Source organism: Triturus cristatus, chromosome 11, assembly GCF_964204655.1.
Source record: "Triturus cristatus chromosome 11, aTriCri1.1, whole genome shotgun sequence".
NCBI lineage: Eukaryota > Metazoa > Chordata > Amphibia > Caudata > Salamandridae > Triturus > Triturus cristatus.
Genome location: NC_140594.1, coordinates 290,611,463 through 290,630,870, shown reverse-complemented (window position 1 = coordinate 290,630,870; position 19,408 = coordinate 290,611,463). Strand labels below are relative to the sequence as shown.

General features: G+C 49.1%; 1 protein-coding gene across 2 annotated transcripts in view; it reads left to right on the top strand.

Moving 5' to 3' along the window:
* The window catches only part of NF2 (NF2, moesin-ezrin-radixin like (MERLIN) tumor suppressor), a 635,344-nt gene that overhangs the window by 418,792 nt on the left and 197,144 nt on the right, over positions 1–19,408 (top strand). For both annotated transcript variants that reach the window (XM_085636353.1, XM_085636354.1), the window contains exons 14-15: positions 12,181–12,308; positions 13,198–13,357. In XM_085636353.1, the coding sequence (XP_085492479.1) occupies positions 12,181–12,308; positions 13,198–13,357 (288 nt within the window). The remainder of the gene's footprint in view (positions 1–12,180; positions 12,309–13,197; positions 13,358–19,408) is intronic.

Sequence of the window (19,408 nt, the reverse complement as noted above, 5' to 3'; positions counted from 1 at the left end):
TAGCTCATTTAGACGGATTCTGGTAGTAGATCCCATATAGAGTAGTTGGATCTAGGCCACAAAGCTGTCAGGCATGCCCTTTCTGCTTAAGACTGTGAAAAGAAACTCCCACTCCAGGGAGTCGAAAGCCTCAGGGGCATCTAGGAAGAATACCACTGCCTCCATCTCCGGTTTCAGTTGGTTAAGGAGGGCAAAGATTGTTCGCAGTTTGTTTGCTGTGGATCGTCCTGGCACAAAGTCAGTCTGGTCCGATAGCCCCAGGTTTAGCAGTAGGAGGAGCCGTCAGTTGGCCAGCACCGTAGCTAATATCTTCACGTCTGTGTTTAGGAAGAACGGTTGATGGTATGACTCGCAGTACTCTGGCAGCTTATCTGGCTTAAGTAGGGCAACCTAAGGTATGGAGAGGGCCCTCCTTGAGCCAGCACCTTGTAGACCTGGAGAAGTCTGGATGCCAGTAATTAAGAGTATGCTCCATAGAACTCAACAAGGAACCTATCGCCGCCACCCCCCTCACTCTCTCCGGGTGCCTTATTCCTGGGGAGGCTTCAAATCACTGTGGTGATTTCATGTACCATGATTGGCGCTTCAAGTAGTTGCTTGCGAGGGCCCTCCAGCCAAGGCAAGGTGGTCAAAATATACGGAAAAGTCATCTCTAGAGGTATGTGTGCAAGAAGCATATAGATGTGTATAATACATTACAAATTCGGTCAATATAGATTCAGCATCGTATTTAAGCGTGCCGTCATTTCTGACCAAAGTCACGATGTCCTGTGGTGGCCGCCTAAGTCAGTAGGTAAAGGGTAGTGTTTTACTCTGCCCATCCGACTCTACATTTGTTCTGGCTGTATCATGTTTGTGCAAGTGTTTGACTTCTTGGTCTGCTGTTTCCGTGAACTCAGTGAGTAGTTTCCTCATCCGAGAAAATGGCACTACATTGACGACGACGACTGCATCGCCACTCTAATTAACACAGCTCCTCTCCCACACCCGACGTCAACCTGCACGAAGAATTCTTCTCGACCTGGCTATTAGCGGCCAGTAACTCACATGCCCCACTTAAACGAATCAGTCTCACTCGCCGGCATGAGGCTCAGAGATGGTTCTCCCCCGACTTAAAATCCCAAAAACGCTCCCTCCGCCAAATGGAAAGGAAGTGGAGGCAGGACTACTCTTTAGAAGGTAAAACTACCTACGTCCGGGCCCTGAAGGAATACAAAGGCTATCTTCACAGCCAAGGCAGCTTATTTTTCGTCACGAATCCTCAACTCCAACAACCAAGCCAAAGAATTATTCACAATAGTCGACGAACTGTCAAACCCTGAGAGATTCCTAAGTAAACCCAAGCCGTCACAGGCCCTCTGTGACTCTCTGAATAATTTCTTTATCAATAAAATCACTGTCATCAAAGCAAGCATTCCCCACAGGTCCTCGCAAGATATTACCCCACCCACGTCCAGAAACTCCCACTCTCTGGACTCTTTCCCGCCCATTGACAGAGACCTTGAGTAACTTACTAGCTAAAGTCAGATCTGGCTCTCCTCTGGACCACTGCCCCCCTCACGTCTTGAAAGCGGCCTTTATGGCTTTCCCAGACCCAGCTCCTGCCCTTTTAAACCACTCCCTGTCCCAGGGTTGCGTCCCCAATGCTTTCAAGGAGGCTATAGTAGTCCCCCTCCTAAAGAAACCTAGCGCTGACCCTCAGACGCTAGCAAATTACCACCCCATTTCTTTGCTCCCCTACATGACCAAGCTATTAGAAGCCCACATGGCAAAATGCCTGTCCAACTACTTGGAACAGCTCACTCTACTGAAACAGTGACCTTGGCGATACTCGACTCCTTATAAGAAAACGCAGACAGAGGCATTCACCAGGCCCTGGTGCTGCTTGACATCTCGGCCGCATTTGACTCGGTCGACCGGGTTCCGGATCTCGGGTTCCGCAGCGTCTGGTCACACCACTGTCTGGATGGACGCACCCGGAGGGGCACTGGGTAGTCCTAGGCGCCCGCCCCCTCAGGACCCACCGTCTCCTGCTGCCAGCACTGTCTATTCAGGGGGGGGCGGAAGGCAGACTGTACAGCTGCAGGGAGGCACGAGTCGCACCGGTGCACCACCCCCAGGGCGGACAAACTCACTGTCGCAGGATTCAGGCACAGTTGGTTCACGGGAGGAAGAGAGAGCGCTTCTGTAGCCGTTTCCAGACGATCTACACCTCGCGGACCGGGCCGCAAGCTGCGGTGCAGATTTGCAGCTTGCCCTCACGTCAGCGCGGCCACTGCGGCTTCAGGAATCACTCAAGGACGCGGCCTCGAGTTGCGGGCTGGCCCCAGGCTTCGGCGGGCAGCGCTCCGTCAGTCTGAGCTCGGCTGGACAGAACAGCGGCTTCGGTAGGGTCCCAGGCACTTCAAGCGGCAGTCCCCTTCTTTGGGACACGGATAAATGTGGCGGATCAGTGGGTTTTGGACGGAGGGTCCGGAGCTGTCTTAAAACGCGGCTATCTCGCTGCCGCTCGTAACCTCGCCCCTCCTTCTATGCAATTTTGAGGTGTGCCAGGTAGAGCATGGCGTACTGAATGCACATCTGTTGCATCTTATATTTTTACGACAGATACTCTTGGCGTGCCTTCCGCACTTCAGTGGTGTAGTCCGGGAACAGAGCAAAGGAGTTGCCTTTGTGTGTCAGTGTTTGTTTCTCTCTAGCTAAGCGCAGCGCTTCTGAATTGTAATAGTCTCGCTATTATTGGGTGAGGCGGTGCTTCTGGGGGGGGGAAGGACGGGTATTGGCACCAGCGAGCGATGTGTTAGCTCCACCATCAAAAGCGGCGAGAAGTTGTCCGGTCTTAATAGTATTTTTAGTACGGCTTCAATGTAGTCTGTCACGTTGCCAACAATGGTGGATTCTGGTATTCCCATGATCCTTAGGTTACTCCAGTATTGGAACTTTCATAGCTTAGCTTGTATCATTCCCCGTCGTCGGAATGGGAGTCTCGGTATCCAAAATAACATAGCAGTAGGTACAAAAGAGAAAGGAAAAAAGGCCTAGGCCTCATTCCCTTTTGTAGCATATCTACCTCTTTTTGTAAAAGAGACCAAAATAAAGCAACAACCAATCAGATTAGCCTCACCCCACAGAACCTTCCTGAGAGAACCTCAGAGCCTCAGATTTTCTACCGCACGTTGTGCTTAGGGAGTCTCCTTTGAGCTCTGCTCACTTCAACTTTGTTAACTGCTTTTTCAGAAATATTTTGCTTCCAACTTGTTGCTGCTTTCCTTCTGGGATGTCTGACAAGGAGAAGAAAGCCCTTTTCAAGCCTTGTTCCACCTGTGGCAAAAAACGGCTTTACGTGGAGGACAAGCATAAGGATTGTATTTATTGCCTGTACCCGGTACATAAGGCTGCGGAATTCAAGATCTGCTGCACCTTTTCTACAAAGACCCTCTGGGACCGTGAGGGGCGCCTTCTTACGTGGCTCCAGAAGCTTAAGTCACGGAAGGGTGCTGCATCCAGTGACAGTGAGGACTCTTCATCTGGCACCTCCTCTCGCAGGTCAGTGAAAAGGGGTAGGGGTTCCCCTTCGCTATCCTCTGACCGCCCTGCTAAGGCCTCAAAAAAGACCCCCCGTGAGTCTGAGAGCCGGAGTCCGAGTAAATCTCCTCACCACGGTGTAAAGGAGAGGGAAGGACTTTCTACTGCCCCAGCAGTGGTGGTATCCACTGTGGCGTTCAAGGAACACTATTCGCTGTCTTCAGAGAGGTCAGAAAAGGAATCTAGATCGTCAACGACGCAGTTGAAGACTCCGTCAACGAAGACTTCTAAATCTCAGCTTAAAAAAGTCCAGCCGTCGACGGGCTCGTCGACGGTGCTTTCTATTTCAGTGTCGATGTCAGCGTCGACGGGAGTGTCGACGACGATGCCAGCGTCTACGAGAGTGTCGACGATGGTGGCGACAACGGTGGTGGCGACGACGGTGTCGTCCACGAGGGCTATGACGACGATGACAACGACTACGGCGGGAGTGTCGACGGTCTCGTCGACGGCAGTGTCGACGACGCCCATATCTTCGTCGCCGATCCAGTCGTCGACGGTGCAGCTTTCAACGACGACCTCGTCCACGATGGAATCATTATCGCTGACGGTACCGACGACTACCTCGTCGACGGAGAAAATTACAATTTCCTAGAGGCGATTGACACCAGATATGACATCTCCAAGGAGGGTGACCCCCTTGCCTCCCGCATTGTTATTGGAAGAAGAAGATTCTGATGGGGATGATCAGGATTCTTGTGGTTATGCCCATAGTCCTTCACAACTGCTGGTGAAATGTCAGGATGCTGATTCGGAGGGTGACTACACGCCTGGGTACTCCTATCCACCATCCTATGGGCGTCAGGACAGCGCCGGCCAGGGTATGGTTGCGGTTCTTTCCTCACTCCTGGCGGATCTCAAGGGCATGTTACATGACTATCGGAGGAGATTTTCTCACGCTCCTCCTCCTCCATCTTCGACTTTGTCTGCAGTACATGCTGTACCTACTCCATCGGCTCCTACAGACTTTTCTCTGGGGCAACCGCCTCAGGTGGCTTCTCACCTGCAAGTTTCCAGCCCAGGGTTGCCGCCAGTGATCCAGGTTGTTCCGGATAATTCCTCTGATGAGGGTCCAGATGTTGGCAACACGACTAATCAGTGTGTTGAGTGGGAGGACTATGTCATTCCGGATCCGGCTTCACCGACTCCTGATCCGGTGGATTCTCCCCCGGCAGATATTGGGGGTTTCCACAAGCTGATGGACAGAGCCTCCAGTCTCTTCCAGCTTCCTATGCCGTCGGCCCCAGCGGAATGCTTCCTGTATGATTTTAAGGAGCCCGACAGGAAAGTGGTTTGTTCGATTCCCATTGTTGGCCATCGATGGGACGAGGGTTTGAAGGCTATGAGGAACCCGGCTACGGTGATTCAGGTTTTGCCGCGCCTGGAGAAGAAATGCAAGGCGCCTGAGGACAGTCCAGCGTCCTTGATTGGTCAGCCGAAGCCGGATTCAGTAATATCCCAGGCGGCGCAGTGCAAGTCGCGTAACCCTTCGGCGCCACTCACCACCCCTCCGGATAAAGAAGGCACGCGCCTTGATAATGCGGGGAAACGTTTCTCTTCTATGGCCAGTCTTTTGGTAAGGGCAGCTAATGCATTGGCGATCCTTGGCCGGTACGATCGCCAAATGTGGTGCGACCTTTCGCCTTACTTAGGCCAACTGCCATCGGAGGCCAAGACGGAGGCCAGGAAAATTCTTCAGGAGGGGGAGGCTACGTCGGCGGAAGTGATTGACTGCACCATGGACATCGCCACTACCGCTTTCTGTGCACTGGCAGGTGCTGCGGTTCTTCGTCGACAGGGCTGGCTCCGGGCGACTTGGTTCCGACCAGAGGTTCAGAACAAGATCTTGGACCTCCCGTTTGATGGGGAGGCATTGTTTGGGAAACATGTCGATGATGCCCTCCAGGACATTAAAAAAGATACGGCAACGGCGAGGTCTCTCGGCACTCTCCAATATCGTAAAGTGCCTTTCCGTGGGGCCAGAGGGAAGAGTACCACGTCCTACAGAGGCTCGTTCCAACAACAGAGGTACCCTTCTTATGGTTCGACACCTCAGTCGTATCGCCCGCAGTACCAACAACGACAAGGCCAGTCCTCGTTTTTCTCTCGTTCCACCACTAGAGGGAAACAGGCTCGCCAGGGTCGTGACTCCTCCAAAAGACAATAGCGGCGTTCTGGCTCTGCCTACTGTACCCTCCTCTCCGTTGACACCTGTGGGAGGCAGGGTATCCCATTACCTCCACAACTGGGCCCAGATAATATCGGACCGTTGGGTCCTCAACATCATTCGAGATGGTCATACGATGGAGTTTATTCATATGCCACCTTCCAAGCCCCCTGTCGCAGTGGAACCGGTTCCCCTGTCTCAGAGGTGGGACAGTTTCTACTCCAGGTTCCTCCTGGTCAAGAAGACACCGGAGAAATGGCGACCCATTTTAGATCTCAGGGAGCTCAACACCTATCTCAGCTGTCAATCCTTTCGGATGGTGTGTCTCCAGGATATCTTGCGTCTCCTCAACCCGGGAGATTTTATGGCCACTCTCGATCTCGAGGATGCGTATTTTCACATCCCTATTCATCCGGCTCACAGGAGGTTTCTACGCTTCACAGTAGCCAAGAGCTACTTCCAATTGAGGGTTTTACCCTTTGGAATTCGTTCTGCCCCGAGGATCTTTACCAAGGTGCTGGCGCTGGTAGCAGCTTTCCTCAGGAAGCAGCATTATCAAATCTGCCCCTACCTGGACGACTGGTTGCTGAAGGCTCCGTCCAGGCTCATAGCGGAGGAAACTGTCGGGCGTGTACAGCTTTGTTCACAAATCTGGGTCTGACTCTCAACAGAGAGAAGTCGTCGCTCTGCCCATCCAAGAGGGCAAGGTTCCTAGGCGCTATCTTGGACACGTCTCTCAACAAGGCTTCCCCCACTGTCGAGAGGCAAGACAAGCTGAAATCTTTGGCACATCTGTTGAGAAGAAGAAGGTGTCTTTCAGTACGCCGTTACAAATCCCTGCTAGGCGTGATCTCTTCATGCATCCCTCGGATACCCCATTGCAGATTACGGATGCGATCTCTTCAAGAACAACTAGTCATGCAGTGGCAACAAGTTCACGGCTCTTTCGATGACAAGGTGCAGATTACGGCGGCAATGAGGGACGCCGCCTTGTGGTGGACACAGGAGGAGAATTTGTCCCGCGGTCTATCCTTCGCAAGCAATCCGGCTCCTCATGTTGTCACAACAGATGCCTCCCTGGAAGGATGGGGTGCGGTGCTTCAAGACTTGCAGGTCAGCGGGCATTGGTTACCCAAGCACCGCCTCCTTCATATCAACCTCCTGGAACTCAGAGCGATCCGCCTGGCTCTTCAAGCATTTCTGCCGCGGTTGCAGGGTTCCGCGTTTCTCGTCCGCACTGACAACACCACGGCCATGCATTACATCAACAAAGAAGGGGGCACCAGGTCTCTTCCGTTGTCACAGGAGGCCCAGAGGATTTGGGAATGGGCGATCCTTCACAGCATATCTCTCACAGCGGAACACCTCCCAGGGGTCCTCAACGAAAAGGCGGACAGGCTCAGCAGGCTTTCTTCCATCAGCCACGAGTGGGAACTGAACCAGAAGGTCTTGGAGGTCATTTTTCGCCAGTGGGGAAAACCTTTGATAGACCTTTTCGCCACCCCGGAAAATCGGAAATGCCGGTCTTACGCAAGCAAAGTTCACCATCGCGGATCACTGGGGAATGCGCTTTCGATAGCTTGGTCAAGCGCATTTGTGTACGCTTTTCCCCCCATTCCGTTAATACCGAGGATCCTCACGATGATCAAAGCGGAACCTTGAAGAATGATCTTAATAGCCCGGCATGGCCGAGGCAGTTCTGGTTCACGCAGCTTCACCTTCTGTCTCTGGTTCCTCCTCGTCCTCTGCGAACGATTCCGGATCTTCTCACAATGTCCCAGGGCCAGATCTGGCATCCGGATCCTCGTTCCTTGCACCTCTCAGCATGGCTCCTGAGCAGCGAGAGTTCCTAGATCTTCCTCACTCGCACGAAATAAGGGATGTTCTCTCTCAGGCTAGAGCCCCTTCCACTAACAAGCCTTACCGTCTCAAATGGAAGCGCTTTTGCATCTGGTGCCATCAGCAAGGTGTGGATCCCTTTTTGTCTCAGCCTCATCAGGTTCTTCCTTATTTCCTGTCCTTAGCTAAGGCAGGTTTGGCTCATTCCTCAATCAAGGTGCACTTGGCTGCAGTTTCTCGCTTCAGACGTACTGCCTCTGGCCCGTCTCTTTGGTCCTCTAGAATTGTCAAGCAATTTCTCAAGGGACTGTTTAGAGTTTATCCTCCCGGGAGGCCTCCACCCCCCACATGGCATTTGAACTTGGTTCTCACCCAGCTGATGAAGCCTCCTTTTGAACCGGTTCATCGAGCGGATCTGAAGTTCCTCTCATGGAAACTGGCACTCCTTGCTCTCACGTCGGCGCTGCGTATTGGGGAATTGCAAGCTCTGACAATTCAGTCACCTTTCCTCCAATTCAAAAGGAATACTGTCATTCTACGGACTAATCCAAAGTTCATCCCAAAGGTGCCTTCGGACTTTCATTTAAATGAGCCGGTGATTCTCAAGGCTTTCTTTCCTCAACCATCTACACCGGCGGAAAGGGCACTTCATTCGCTGGATGTGCAACGGTGCTTGAAGTTTTATCTGGATCGTACTAAAACCTTTAGAAAATCTTCGCAACTGTTCGTTGCACTCAGTGCTCCCCGCAAAGGGTTACCCCTGTCCAAACAGGGTATTGCTAGATGGATCTCCAGTGCTATTCAGTTCTGTCATGCTGCAGCGGACAAGCCTCTAGGTTGCAGAATTAGAGCACACTCGACGAGGTCCATGGCTTCTTCTACGGCTCTTTACGGGGGTCCAGATTAAAGACATCTGCAGAGCTGCGACTTGGAGCAGCGCGCACACCTTTACAAGACATTACTGTCTGGACACCTTGGCGCAGGAAGGCTCGGCTGTGGGCCAGGCAGTCCTGAGGAACCTCTTCCATTGAGTGGTGAGCTTTCCTTTCTTCCCTCCTTCCTTTGTATGGTTCTTGCACATTTTGCTATGTACTGTTCTTATGTGATTGCATGGTACTTTTATGTTGCAAAAAAAAAAAAAACACAAGGTAAAGTACGGTGATGTATAGTAATACACAATGAGATGTCTCAGAGAGGCAAAATGTGTTTCTTACTGCTAGCTACTCTGATACAAGCTATGGGAATCTATGAAAGTTCCAATACTGGAGTAAGAAACAAGTTACTTACCTGTAACTTTGGTTCTCCAGTATTGGTAACTTTAATAGATTCCCATGCGCCCACCCGCCTCCCCTGGGAAAGCTCAGCCCTCGCAAGGTTTGGTTGTACTGTTACACAACAGCTACGAAAATCTGAGGCTCTGAGGTTCTCTCAGGAAGGTTCTGTGGGGTGAGGCTAACCTGATTGGTTGTTGCTTTATTTTGGTCACTTTTACAAAAAGAGGTAGATATGCTACAAAAGGGAATGAGGCCTAGGCCTTTTTTCTTTCTCTTTTGTACCTACTTCTATGTTATTTTGGATACCGAGACTCCCATTCCGGGGAATGATACAAGCTATGGGAATCTATGAAAGTTACCAATACTGGAGAACCAAAGTTACAGGTAAGTAACTAGTTTCTTATTATGCCTGGAGTGTGCTTGTAAGTCCTCATTTTTAGCTTTGAGTTCCAAAACTTTTGCCATGTCTAAGTTTTTCACCATGCCCAACTGTGTCATCCTCCACGGTGGAAATGCGAGACTCTACAGCTGTAATCTGTTTCTTGTGTTTGTTAAGGGTGTTAGTCATTTTATTCACCCCGACGGTCTCATTTTCCATCTATGGATGTGAGGCTTTTCTTCTTTTGTAGTAGGATAGACTTTGTCCATTCCCTCCTCATCCTGCCCCCCTTCAGTAGATGTGGGTGTTCTGTCCCGTTGATTGGACCCTGCTGGTGTTCCGCGCCTCGAAGGGGAGTTTGGCTTGTTTTACAGCCCCTATCCCCATGGTGCAGGGTCAGCTCTGTGTGTTCATTTTTTTGTAGGGCCCTCCTAGCCAGCACACACTGTGCTTCTAATCGGCAGTAGCCCGGGGGGCTGCACCTCCGGGTTTACCAGGCAAAATGAGTGATTATGGCCCTGTGTGGCCCACGCACACAGATTGTGGCTACTCCAGTTCACTTCCGATGTCGAGGGCCGAGGGAGATCATACAATCCCCTCCACTCAGGCCCTCTCACTTCAGGGGGGAGCATATGGGATTTTTCTGGCCACTCCGTTGGTGGTACACTGTTGTTCCTCCTCTGCTTTGCCAATCCTTGCAAATCTGCACAATAGTGTCCAAAAGTCTACACAGACAATGGGATGGCAGCCACTGAATAAACTGGCCTGACTACACCTTGCTGCTAATACGCATTTAACTTAGCACTTGGACAGACGAACCCTGAGCCCTGCTATCCCCCTTGAACTTAGACATTTGGGGAACAAATTTACTGCTGCCGGACTTATGTAAACTAGGGGGGCCAGCTCTAGCATACACTTCATTTTGACTTTAGTAACCGTTTGGGCACTCCGTGCCCCAAAGTGTCACTGCATTTTTCGAACATTTATATGAAATTGTTGAGTTCCAACACAATGCAATTATGAACACTAGGAAGTCCATCCAGAAAATTGTATCTTACCTTCAAAATAAATGTTCATCTGCGCAGGGTATGCTGTGTAACTATGAAGACTTGGTAGCATAGACACCGCACATATGGTAAATTGTGACTGTGGCGTATTTGACATTGTACCGCTATTCATGCTTTTTAGTGTTTTAATTGTACCTGGCATTGTACCGCTATTCTTGCTTTTTAGTGTTTTAATTGTACCTGGCATTGTACTGTTATTTCATGCTTTTTAACTTCTTAATTGGTTGCAGTGGTTTTAATTACCTGCGCAATAATAATAAACTTGAACTTGAAACTATTTTGCCAAAGGGACACACGATACCAAGGATGTGCCCTCTCGTCACAGAGGGTTTGCCTTCTTCTCCTGGCTGCCCAGGGCGCAGTGCCCTGTTTAACCTTCTCTCTTCCCCCGAAGCGGTGCACGCCTTTCAGGCGTCTCACCATCGGCACCAGAGGCAGGGCCTGCCCCCGGGGCGTGTTTCCTCTACCGGGGAGCTTGGGCAGGCCCTGGTGTAGCTAGGACTTGGGCTGCACCCCTGCATTTCCCAACCACAGTCCATGGACATTCAGTGCTCCGGCAGCCTGCCCTCCCAGGCCGCACTCCTCCTGGCACCGCCGCACGACCTAGGCGTGTTGTGGATTTCACCTTGTCGCCGTTTAGTCATCCACCCACTCTTTTCCACCTAATTTGTGGCTTGCTTGGATCCCCCGCAATTCCATGTATGCTTCTTAATAATTAGCTGGCTTTTTATCACCCCAGCTGCCTAATTAATGACAGATTAGTAGCCCGGCACAAGGAGCTTCACAGTAGTGTGGCTATCTTGGAGCCAGGCACGCTGGCACCCCCTAGCGTCAAGAAATCTTTTTTGTGACTAACTGAACAGTAACATTAATGAAGTTAGAATGAGTGTGCAGAGCTTATTCTCAAATAGCTCCACACATGTATATTGCTGCAGACACTGATGGAAAATAGGGGTTGGGCATATGATGAAGATATTGCCTTTTGCAAGAGGAGTACATCCTTTTCAAGAGACAAACATAACACTTCAAGGAGATAGCACTGTAAGGGGAAGGAGGACAGAATCTACACGTGTAACTGTAGCAGAGAGGGTTCGTCATTCTACTATTTACTTTAATTTAGGATCGCTTGATACCAATACTGGACATTTCCATTGCCAAACTCTCTACTTCGTACAGGTGATATTCTGGTAAAAGTTGGAAAACAAATGTGCAGGATTATCATTAATAGGTTTTGTTTTAAATTAAAAAAAGGTTTGAAAAAGCCATTTATGTTATAGTAGTCCGTTTACAGTAACTGTTGTGACCAGTAAAAAGAAAAGGATCACCAGTCCGTTTACCCAGACTTCCTTTGTAAGAGCTTAATTTCCGCCACCTTTCATAGTTTACAATTTGATAAGCAATTTAAATATGTACACTGAGATCCAAATTTAATATTTAACATTTTATCTGAAACTTTAATGTGTGAAGCATAACCACCCCCTAGAACTGATTAGGATAAAAACTGTCATTTTTTAAAAGAAGTCTTGGCATAGGAAAATCAAAATCGTAGCTGCTGAGTATGTCACATCTGTGCTTCGAGAGTAAGCGTAGAAATAGGAAGCCTTAATAGGGCAGCCTGCCCCATTCTGGTTATCTTGGTTTTCCGACTTTAAATCAGCAAAGTTGTAATATTGGGTTCTCTATGGTTTCATTTGGTTGTTGTGCTGCTCTTATGTTGTAGTATTATGGCATAGCTCTCCTTTCACATACTTTATATTTTTGAATCACTCCTGTGTAGCTTTCACTGAGGAAGGCCCATTAACAAATCACTTCCTATTTGTGCAATGAGATTTCTTAGCTTTTCTCTAACATATGGTATGTTGATTACAGCCTGTGAACTCTACCCCTCCATCTCTTCCTGCTGACATCCCAAACTTCAGTTTGATGGGTGAGACTCTGTCTTTCGACTTCAAGGACACAGACATGAAGAGGCTGTCCATGGAGATAGAGAAAGAGAAGTAAGTAGCATAGTGATTTCCTCCCTTGTGCATCATTGCACATTTGGCAAGTGACACCTCTTGCTCCTAATAATGAAAGGTTGCACAGGGTGCTCGGCTCTTGCTGTGCCACTCCAGGCCATCTGCCAGAGTCTTGTCCATTCATCTTGCTACAGTGTCTGGATATCTGTGCCAGGTTTTCTCAACTGCTGTTAAAAGCTTGTGCCTGTAGGTCATACAGTATGCTCTCAGCTGTGTCTAGTCCTATAATGGGTGCCATATAATCATGTAACTTGTGGGTTTCAGCAGATGTTTGTGGTTCTACATTTCACTAATGATTTTAATTACCTCAGTCTTTCCTGCCTGAGACAGATTATGCATATCTGGTTCTAAATAGACTACTCTATTAAGGCCATACGGTGCTTCTACCGTTTTACCCCACACCAGCTACATGCCAGTGCCAGGGTGACATTAGTTGTTCCGCCTTTGTCAGGCTTGCAGTAGCTGCTTCTGCCTATTTTGGACCTCATTTAGTGGCCCAGCCCAGGCTCGGTTCCATAAAGTGTTGCCATCTATTTAGGGATGCACCCAGAGTCTTGCAACCAGAGTTGTGTTCTGTGTGCTCACAACATTTCCACGCTGCATCAGACTCCCACACCCTAAACCTGCCCCACTAATGGTCCTTGTGCTCCAGTGAATTATCTTAGTTCCTCCAAGTGAATCATTTGACCCCTATGTTCTTTGGATTCAAGCATTGTGAAGCCCTGTCCCCAGGCGCATTCATAGGCTTACTTTCACTTGAAGTTGAGGACTTCCTCGTGCTTAGGCTGCAGTCCAGGTGTACACTTTGACCCTCTGTTGTTCATACTGTCTATTCATGGTTTTATGCTATGATTGTGTGTTTCCACAGAGTTGAGTACATGGAGAAGAGCAAGCACCTTCAAGAGCAGCTCAATGAGCTGAAAACAGAGATTGAGTCGCTGAAGTTGAAGGAGAGGGAGACAGCTCTGGACATCCTGCACAATGAGAATGTGGACCGAGGTGGCAGCAAACAGAATACTTTCAAAAAGGTACGCTTAAAAACCTGCTTGGAACTACACCACTTCTCTTCCTTCACACAATCAATTGGACGGTGACAAGCCTAACACTGTTGAAAAGTTGTGACAAGACATCAAAGTTAACATGGTCTTAGTTTCTTCTCACCACGTAGCGACACTTCCTTATGCTTGGATGGTGTTATCCTCAACATAAGATGACGGTCACAGTATCTGTAGTCTTTAACCATTTCTTTATACTTACAGTGGCCACCAGTAGTGGGCCGGTCCTAACATCCGAGATCTACAAGATTCTAAAAGGGAGCTCATGTCATATTGTTTTTGAAATAATAGTCCATGTCTGGGGTACTTCCTTGGGGCTATTTACTTTGTTTTAGGTCAATCTGAGATTTAAAAATTGCTGTGGGGGTGTTTCGGTCCAGCCAGTGCACCTGGCAGGACACTTGCTGCTACCATGAGTGGCCTTGGACTAAAGGAGGACCAAACTAGGGAGTTAAATGTATCAGGACTGAAAGACTTTCAGAAGTCTTTCTACACCAGACACAACTGGAAAACAAAGTAAAAGGCGTGATGAGGTGTCTGAAGTATTTATTAAAACAAAAAACGAAAACCAGGACAGAGTTCCCATTTACATGTGTTGACTACTGACAAGTTGTTCAACAGCTGTATTTAACTGATTTAAGTCAGTGACGATGCTAGAACACTTTCTAGCTTCCGTGCATCCTCTGGACCAAATGTCAGACCATGCCATGATATCTCAAAGACTTAGAAAGGACTTATTTAGATTATTTTTCATTAGTGACATTAGCGTGTGCCTGAAGATTGCTCACTCTGTACTGATTTTTTTTCTGCCTTGGTCTTTGGTGTTCTTGCTGATGAAAATGAATAAAGTGATTAGACAATTTCAACTAATGGAATATATAGTTCAGCTACTTAGCATGATCAACAGTTCATGTTAAAATATTGCCAAAGTTCCTGATATAGCAAGTCAAGTCCATGGATTGGCAGTCATATAGATCAGCAATGGTCGACACCAAAAATGTTATAAAAAGTTTTTTTTAAATGGTTTCGATAATCCAACCTGATTATATAATGCAAAGCCTCTGAAGCTAGAGTAGTATCAAGCTGCAAAAGTATTGTTTCATGTAAGTTACTAATTTCTTTTATTGAATATTTGAAGAGGAAATTTCATACTGCGAGCCATTTACGTGAATGGGGGCACTTGATATGTTAGCATAGCTCAAAGACTACATTTTGAATCCATGCACAATTGCCAAATATTTTATTTGAACAAGAAATGTGTTTTTCTTCTTGAGGTTAGTACTGCAAGTGAATAACTTGGACATTTCACATTCTGTTAAATGCTGAGCTGCAAGAAAGTTGTTTTGTAATCATCTGGGTTTTCTGTCCCGTTATCATGAAAACCGTGTTCTTTTCAGGCTTCTTTTTAAAAAAAAATTTTTTTTAACTTTGCATCAGAAAATAGCACTGTACCACTCTTTCCAGGCTTCTTTATTATGCCAAATGATATATATAATATATATGTCAAAGGTAAGATGGGTGGGACAAGAGTAACTAGATGGTTCAGTTTGATTAATGGTGTTTGAGGAAAGTGACAACGTTTATCTAAGTATTAGCTTCTTGAAGGACTCTCTTGTGTGTTTAGTTTTACTATCCAAAACGCAAATACCACCTCTTGAGTTGCAGTGTGACTCAAAAGTATTGGCCAAACCAATAGGTTGGATTTAATGTACTAACGCAAGTAGTGTTGAAACTTTGAGAGCAATTCTCTGGAGGGAGCCAACAGGAGTGGACCGAGAGGGCTATAGTAAATTAGTCCTCGCTGTATTCAATGCAGGGACTTGGGTAGAGTTGTAAAGATGCACATAAACATCCATTAGGGGTAGGTGAGAGGTGAATACCTTTTTTAAAACATATTTTTATTAACTTTTTTTTTTTTTTACATTTTGCACAATACAGTATTTGCAAAAAACAAATTTCGGTGTAGGTCATATTTATTACTTAGACAGCTTAACACACATTTCAATTTCAATCCGGGGTCAGGGCGTAACGTCCTCAATCTCATGTGTGATCTTAGTAGCTGCCAATCCTTATGCGCGCCCTAGCCCACCGCCCCAGCAGGCGACTATTATGACCCCTGTCTAACGCTGCTTCCTTGCCCTGTCGCGGTGAGCGCCTCCGGCCCCAGACCTGGGTTCAGGTACTGTCCTTCACGATTGTACTCGCAGTCAGTTGAACTTGAACATATAATCCAATGAAGTGAAAAATAAACCGAAGAAACAAAAATAGAAAACAAAGAAAACTCTGCATGCCAAGGGGGACAAGGGGGCGTCTGATTCTGAGGGTGCAGATATGGGTCTCAGCAATTACGAAGTGTATTCCGCACCGTGTATGTGTCATCTGGAGAGAGCAAGGGGGAGGTGGAGGAGAGAGGCTTCCCTTCCACAGGCACTGTTCCCTCACCTACTGCTTATGTTTCCCCACCACTAGGGCCGCTTGTCCACCCTCCCGTAAGTGAGAGGCTGTGCATGTCTCAATCCTCTTTTACCAGGCCCATCTGTGCGAACAAGTGCGGATCACTCGATACCACACTCCGACTGCTCACTAATATTTCATGCTTGCTCCGGATTTTCCCAGTTTGCCAGTACTTCCTTCCATAAATCCGCTATCCGCCTTCTCCGGATGCCCCTCGCTCAAGGCTCTGGCTTCTGCTCTCGGTCAACTAACAACCTCACTGTTCCAACAGGCCACCTGCAGCCCCATAGTGGATTTCCACACTAGTGCAATCCGTCTCTTAGCTAGGCCCAAGGCCAGGTCTATGAATCAATTCCCCACCTTCCATTTAGGAGGACGTGGGAAGATCCCTAACGAACAGACTTCTATAGACAGCGCCAGGTCCCTCCCCAGTGCATCTTTTATCTTAGTCAGAATTCCTTCCCAGTACACTTGTAATACGCCGCAACTCCATATCATGTGCATGAAACCGGCATCCACGTAAGCACACCACGGGCACTTCCGCATCTCACCCCCATGTAACATTGAGTCTATGAGGTGTCATATACACCATATGCATATAGTTGAATTGTGTATATTTAAGCCTGGTGTTCCTCGATATTTTCTTGTGAAATCTTAGCACCTTACCCCATTCTCCATCCGTGAATTCCCTGTCTATCGCCCTTTCCCACTTACTCTGGAGTTCCACCATGGGACCAGTAGCCGTGGCAACCAAAGCTACGTGGTGCCATTTCACTTGGTACCCTGCTGTACCCAATGTATTCAGCGCATGTAGTACCGGGTGAGTCGCAGGCTCCTCCCTGCCTCCTCACCATAACTGTCCAAAGGTGTGAACCTAAGCTTCATACGGCAGGAATTGACCGGGAGAAAGGCCGTAGTTATCCATCAGGTCTGCAAACGGGATAAGTGAGCCATCTTGATAACAATCATCCACTGTGTCTAAACCTGCCTCTGTCCATGCCTCCAACTGCTCCGTCGTGAACACCGTCAGGGGGTCACCATGGGGTAGCCCAACCAAGGGCAGTGTGGGGGAATACCATGGGGTCCCGCCCAGCTTACGCACATGGCGTTTCCAGGTGTGTGTGGGTGTAAGCTGCCTCACTGACTTGTACGGAACGCTGACTGCCGGTCTCAATAATTTGACCAACAATAAATCCGGGTCACCGTTGAGTTCGAGGCATGTGGGCTGCTGAATTCATATCTGTGCATAGATCGCCGCCTAGTGTTGGGTCCGGATGTTTGCACGTTGTTGTCCTGGAAGAGTCTTCGAAGTATCCTGAGATAGGTGACTCCTCCCCTGGACCACAGTGCGCATGGGCATCCTCTCCATCCTCAGATTGTTTTTTTCCGCCATTGGGTTCGGATGTGCTTATCTTAGCTCAAGTTAGGAAAATTTAGTTTAAGGCCAAAAGGCCTTTAGTTTTCGTCGGTACTGTTCCCGCTCGGTATCGACAGCTTTCTTGCTTAGTTTAGCAAACTTCTTCAAGTTTTTCGGATCCGTTTAATCCGACCATCGACCTTACATCGACGATGGAATCGAGGACCCCATTCAAACGGTGTCCTGTTTGCCACGCCAAATATCCACATATCGACGTCCACCCGGTGTGCAACAAATGCCTCTCGCCGGATCACGACGAATCGAAATGTATGGCCTGTGCCCGATTCCGATCCAAGAAGACTCTCCGGAATCGACGGGCAGCGAGATTGGAAGCACAGCAATCGGCACCGGCCCCGGCCCACATCTTCAGCACCGAGGACGAGGATGTTGAAAGCGTGGAAGACATGAACTCCAGCCCCGCTTCCGAACACGATTCCCGATCGGAAGACGCCGATGAAGCGCTTTTTCACATGGAAGAAGCCGACGATGAGGTAGGAGACTACGATGAGGCCTTTGGGGCCGAAGAAGATAGCTCTGGTGAAGAGCAGGGCCTACCCGTCGAAACGGAGGCTATCAAAGTGCGTCATTCTACGGCTCCGGTCAAGGTATCGCCTCCGGGCCTTACCCGAGATCAACCCCGCAGTTCTTCGGCCCCGCCTTCGGGCCCGGCCTCGAACATCCAGCAAGAGCCATTATTACCGAAAAAGACTGGTTTCCCTTCAACGAAACCGAAACCAATCGTCGCACCGGTTCCACAGAAACCGAAAGTGAAACTAGCAGTGGTCGGCTCGAAGCCCTCGAAGACCTCCACTCCTTCGACGCCAGCCCAGACCATCGGCTCCGAACGCACTAAAAGGGATTTCGGCGCCGAACTCGCTGCAGCGGATGTCGGTACCGACCCGAAAAGGAAGGCCATCGGTACCACAAAAGCGCCTCGGCCCCCGGCACCGAAGCAATCGGCCCCGACCACCAAAGTTAAAATGGCCGCCCCATCGGAGTCCACTTCGAAGGCAGCGACAAGGGTCAAGTCATCGACTCCGTCGACCGCTACTACCTCTCCTCGAATCGATGACCCTGTGGCTCCGAAGCAGTCCACGCCTACCTCTGCAGAACCACTCAGCACCAAAGAACCTTCGGCGTTCTCGGTGCGACAAGTTGCGGCGTCATTGCAACGCATCAGAGAACAGGCAGCCCTCCAGTCCACGTCGGGCCCCAACCCGAAAAAAGCTCCACAGGCACCTTCGGCACAAACCAACATCACTTTTGGTTTGCCGCCGTCCACGGCGCCAAAGATGTTCGAGATCTGAACACGTGTCCGCCAGACAAGGTCCCCATCTACTGGACACTCTCCTACTGAGCCTTCACCGTCCCAATTCATCGACGCCGACACCGGCAGACTCATGCTCCGAAAACGGAAGGTCACACCAGAGCAGGCCTTGGACTCTTACAGAATCCCTCTAAAGCAGAAACTGCCAGCAGAATCGGAACCGGTTCTATACGAACGCCTGCATACCTCCTATCCGGATCCCCAGTCCTTTTCTCCGACGCCCTCCGACACGGACGAAATGGAGGATTACATGGGTGATGATACCACCTACCCTAGGGATATAGATCCTGAGGAGCAGCAGGACCCAGATCAAGCTTGGGATGACCCTGCAGACCCGGGTGCCACAACAGATACCCAGGACACGCAGCTTTACGGCGCAAAAACATCTCCCACAGAGGACACTGCTGCCTTCAATGCCCTCATAGAACGTGCTGCAGCCAATCATGGAGTGCAACTCCACTCTGACACAGTTGAGGACGACTTCTTGGTGGACACTTTCGCCTCCTCTGAGAGGACTGTCAAGACTATGCCCATGTTGAAAGGTGTTCTCAAGCCAGCAAGGACATTTTCAAGGAAACAACCAGGGCACGGGTGCTGAACCCCAGGATTGAAAAAAAATACAAACCTGCGCCCGGGGACCCTATGTACATTAGAGGTCAGTTACCTCTGGACTCCATGGTGGTTGCTAACGCTCGCAAACGAGCGCACTCGCAAACAACTGGTGATGCTCCTCCCCCAGACAAAGAGTCCCAAGGTGCTGGAGACCTCAGGCAAGAGGATTGCAGCTCAAGCAGCAAACATCTGGCGCATTGCCAATACACAGGCC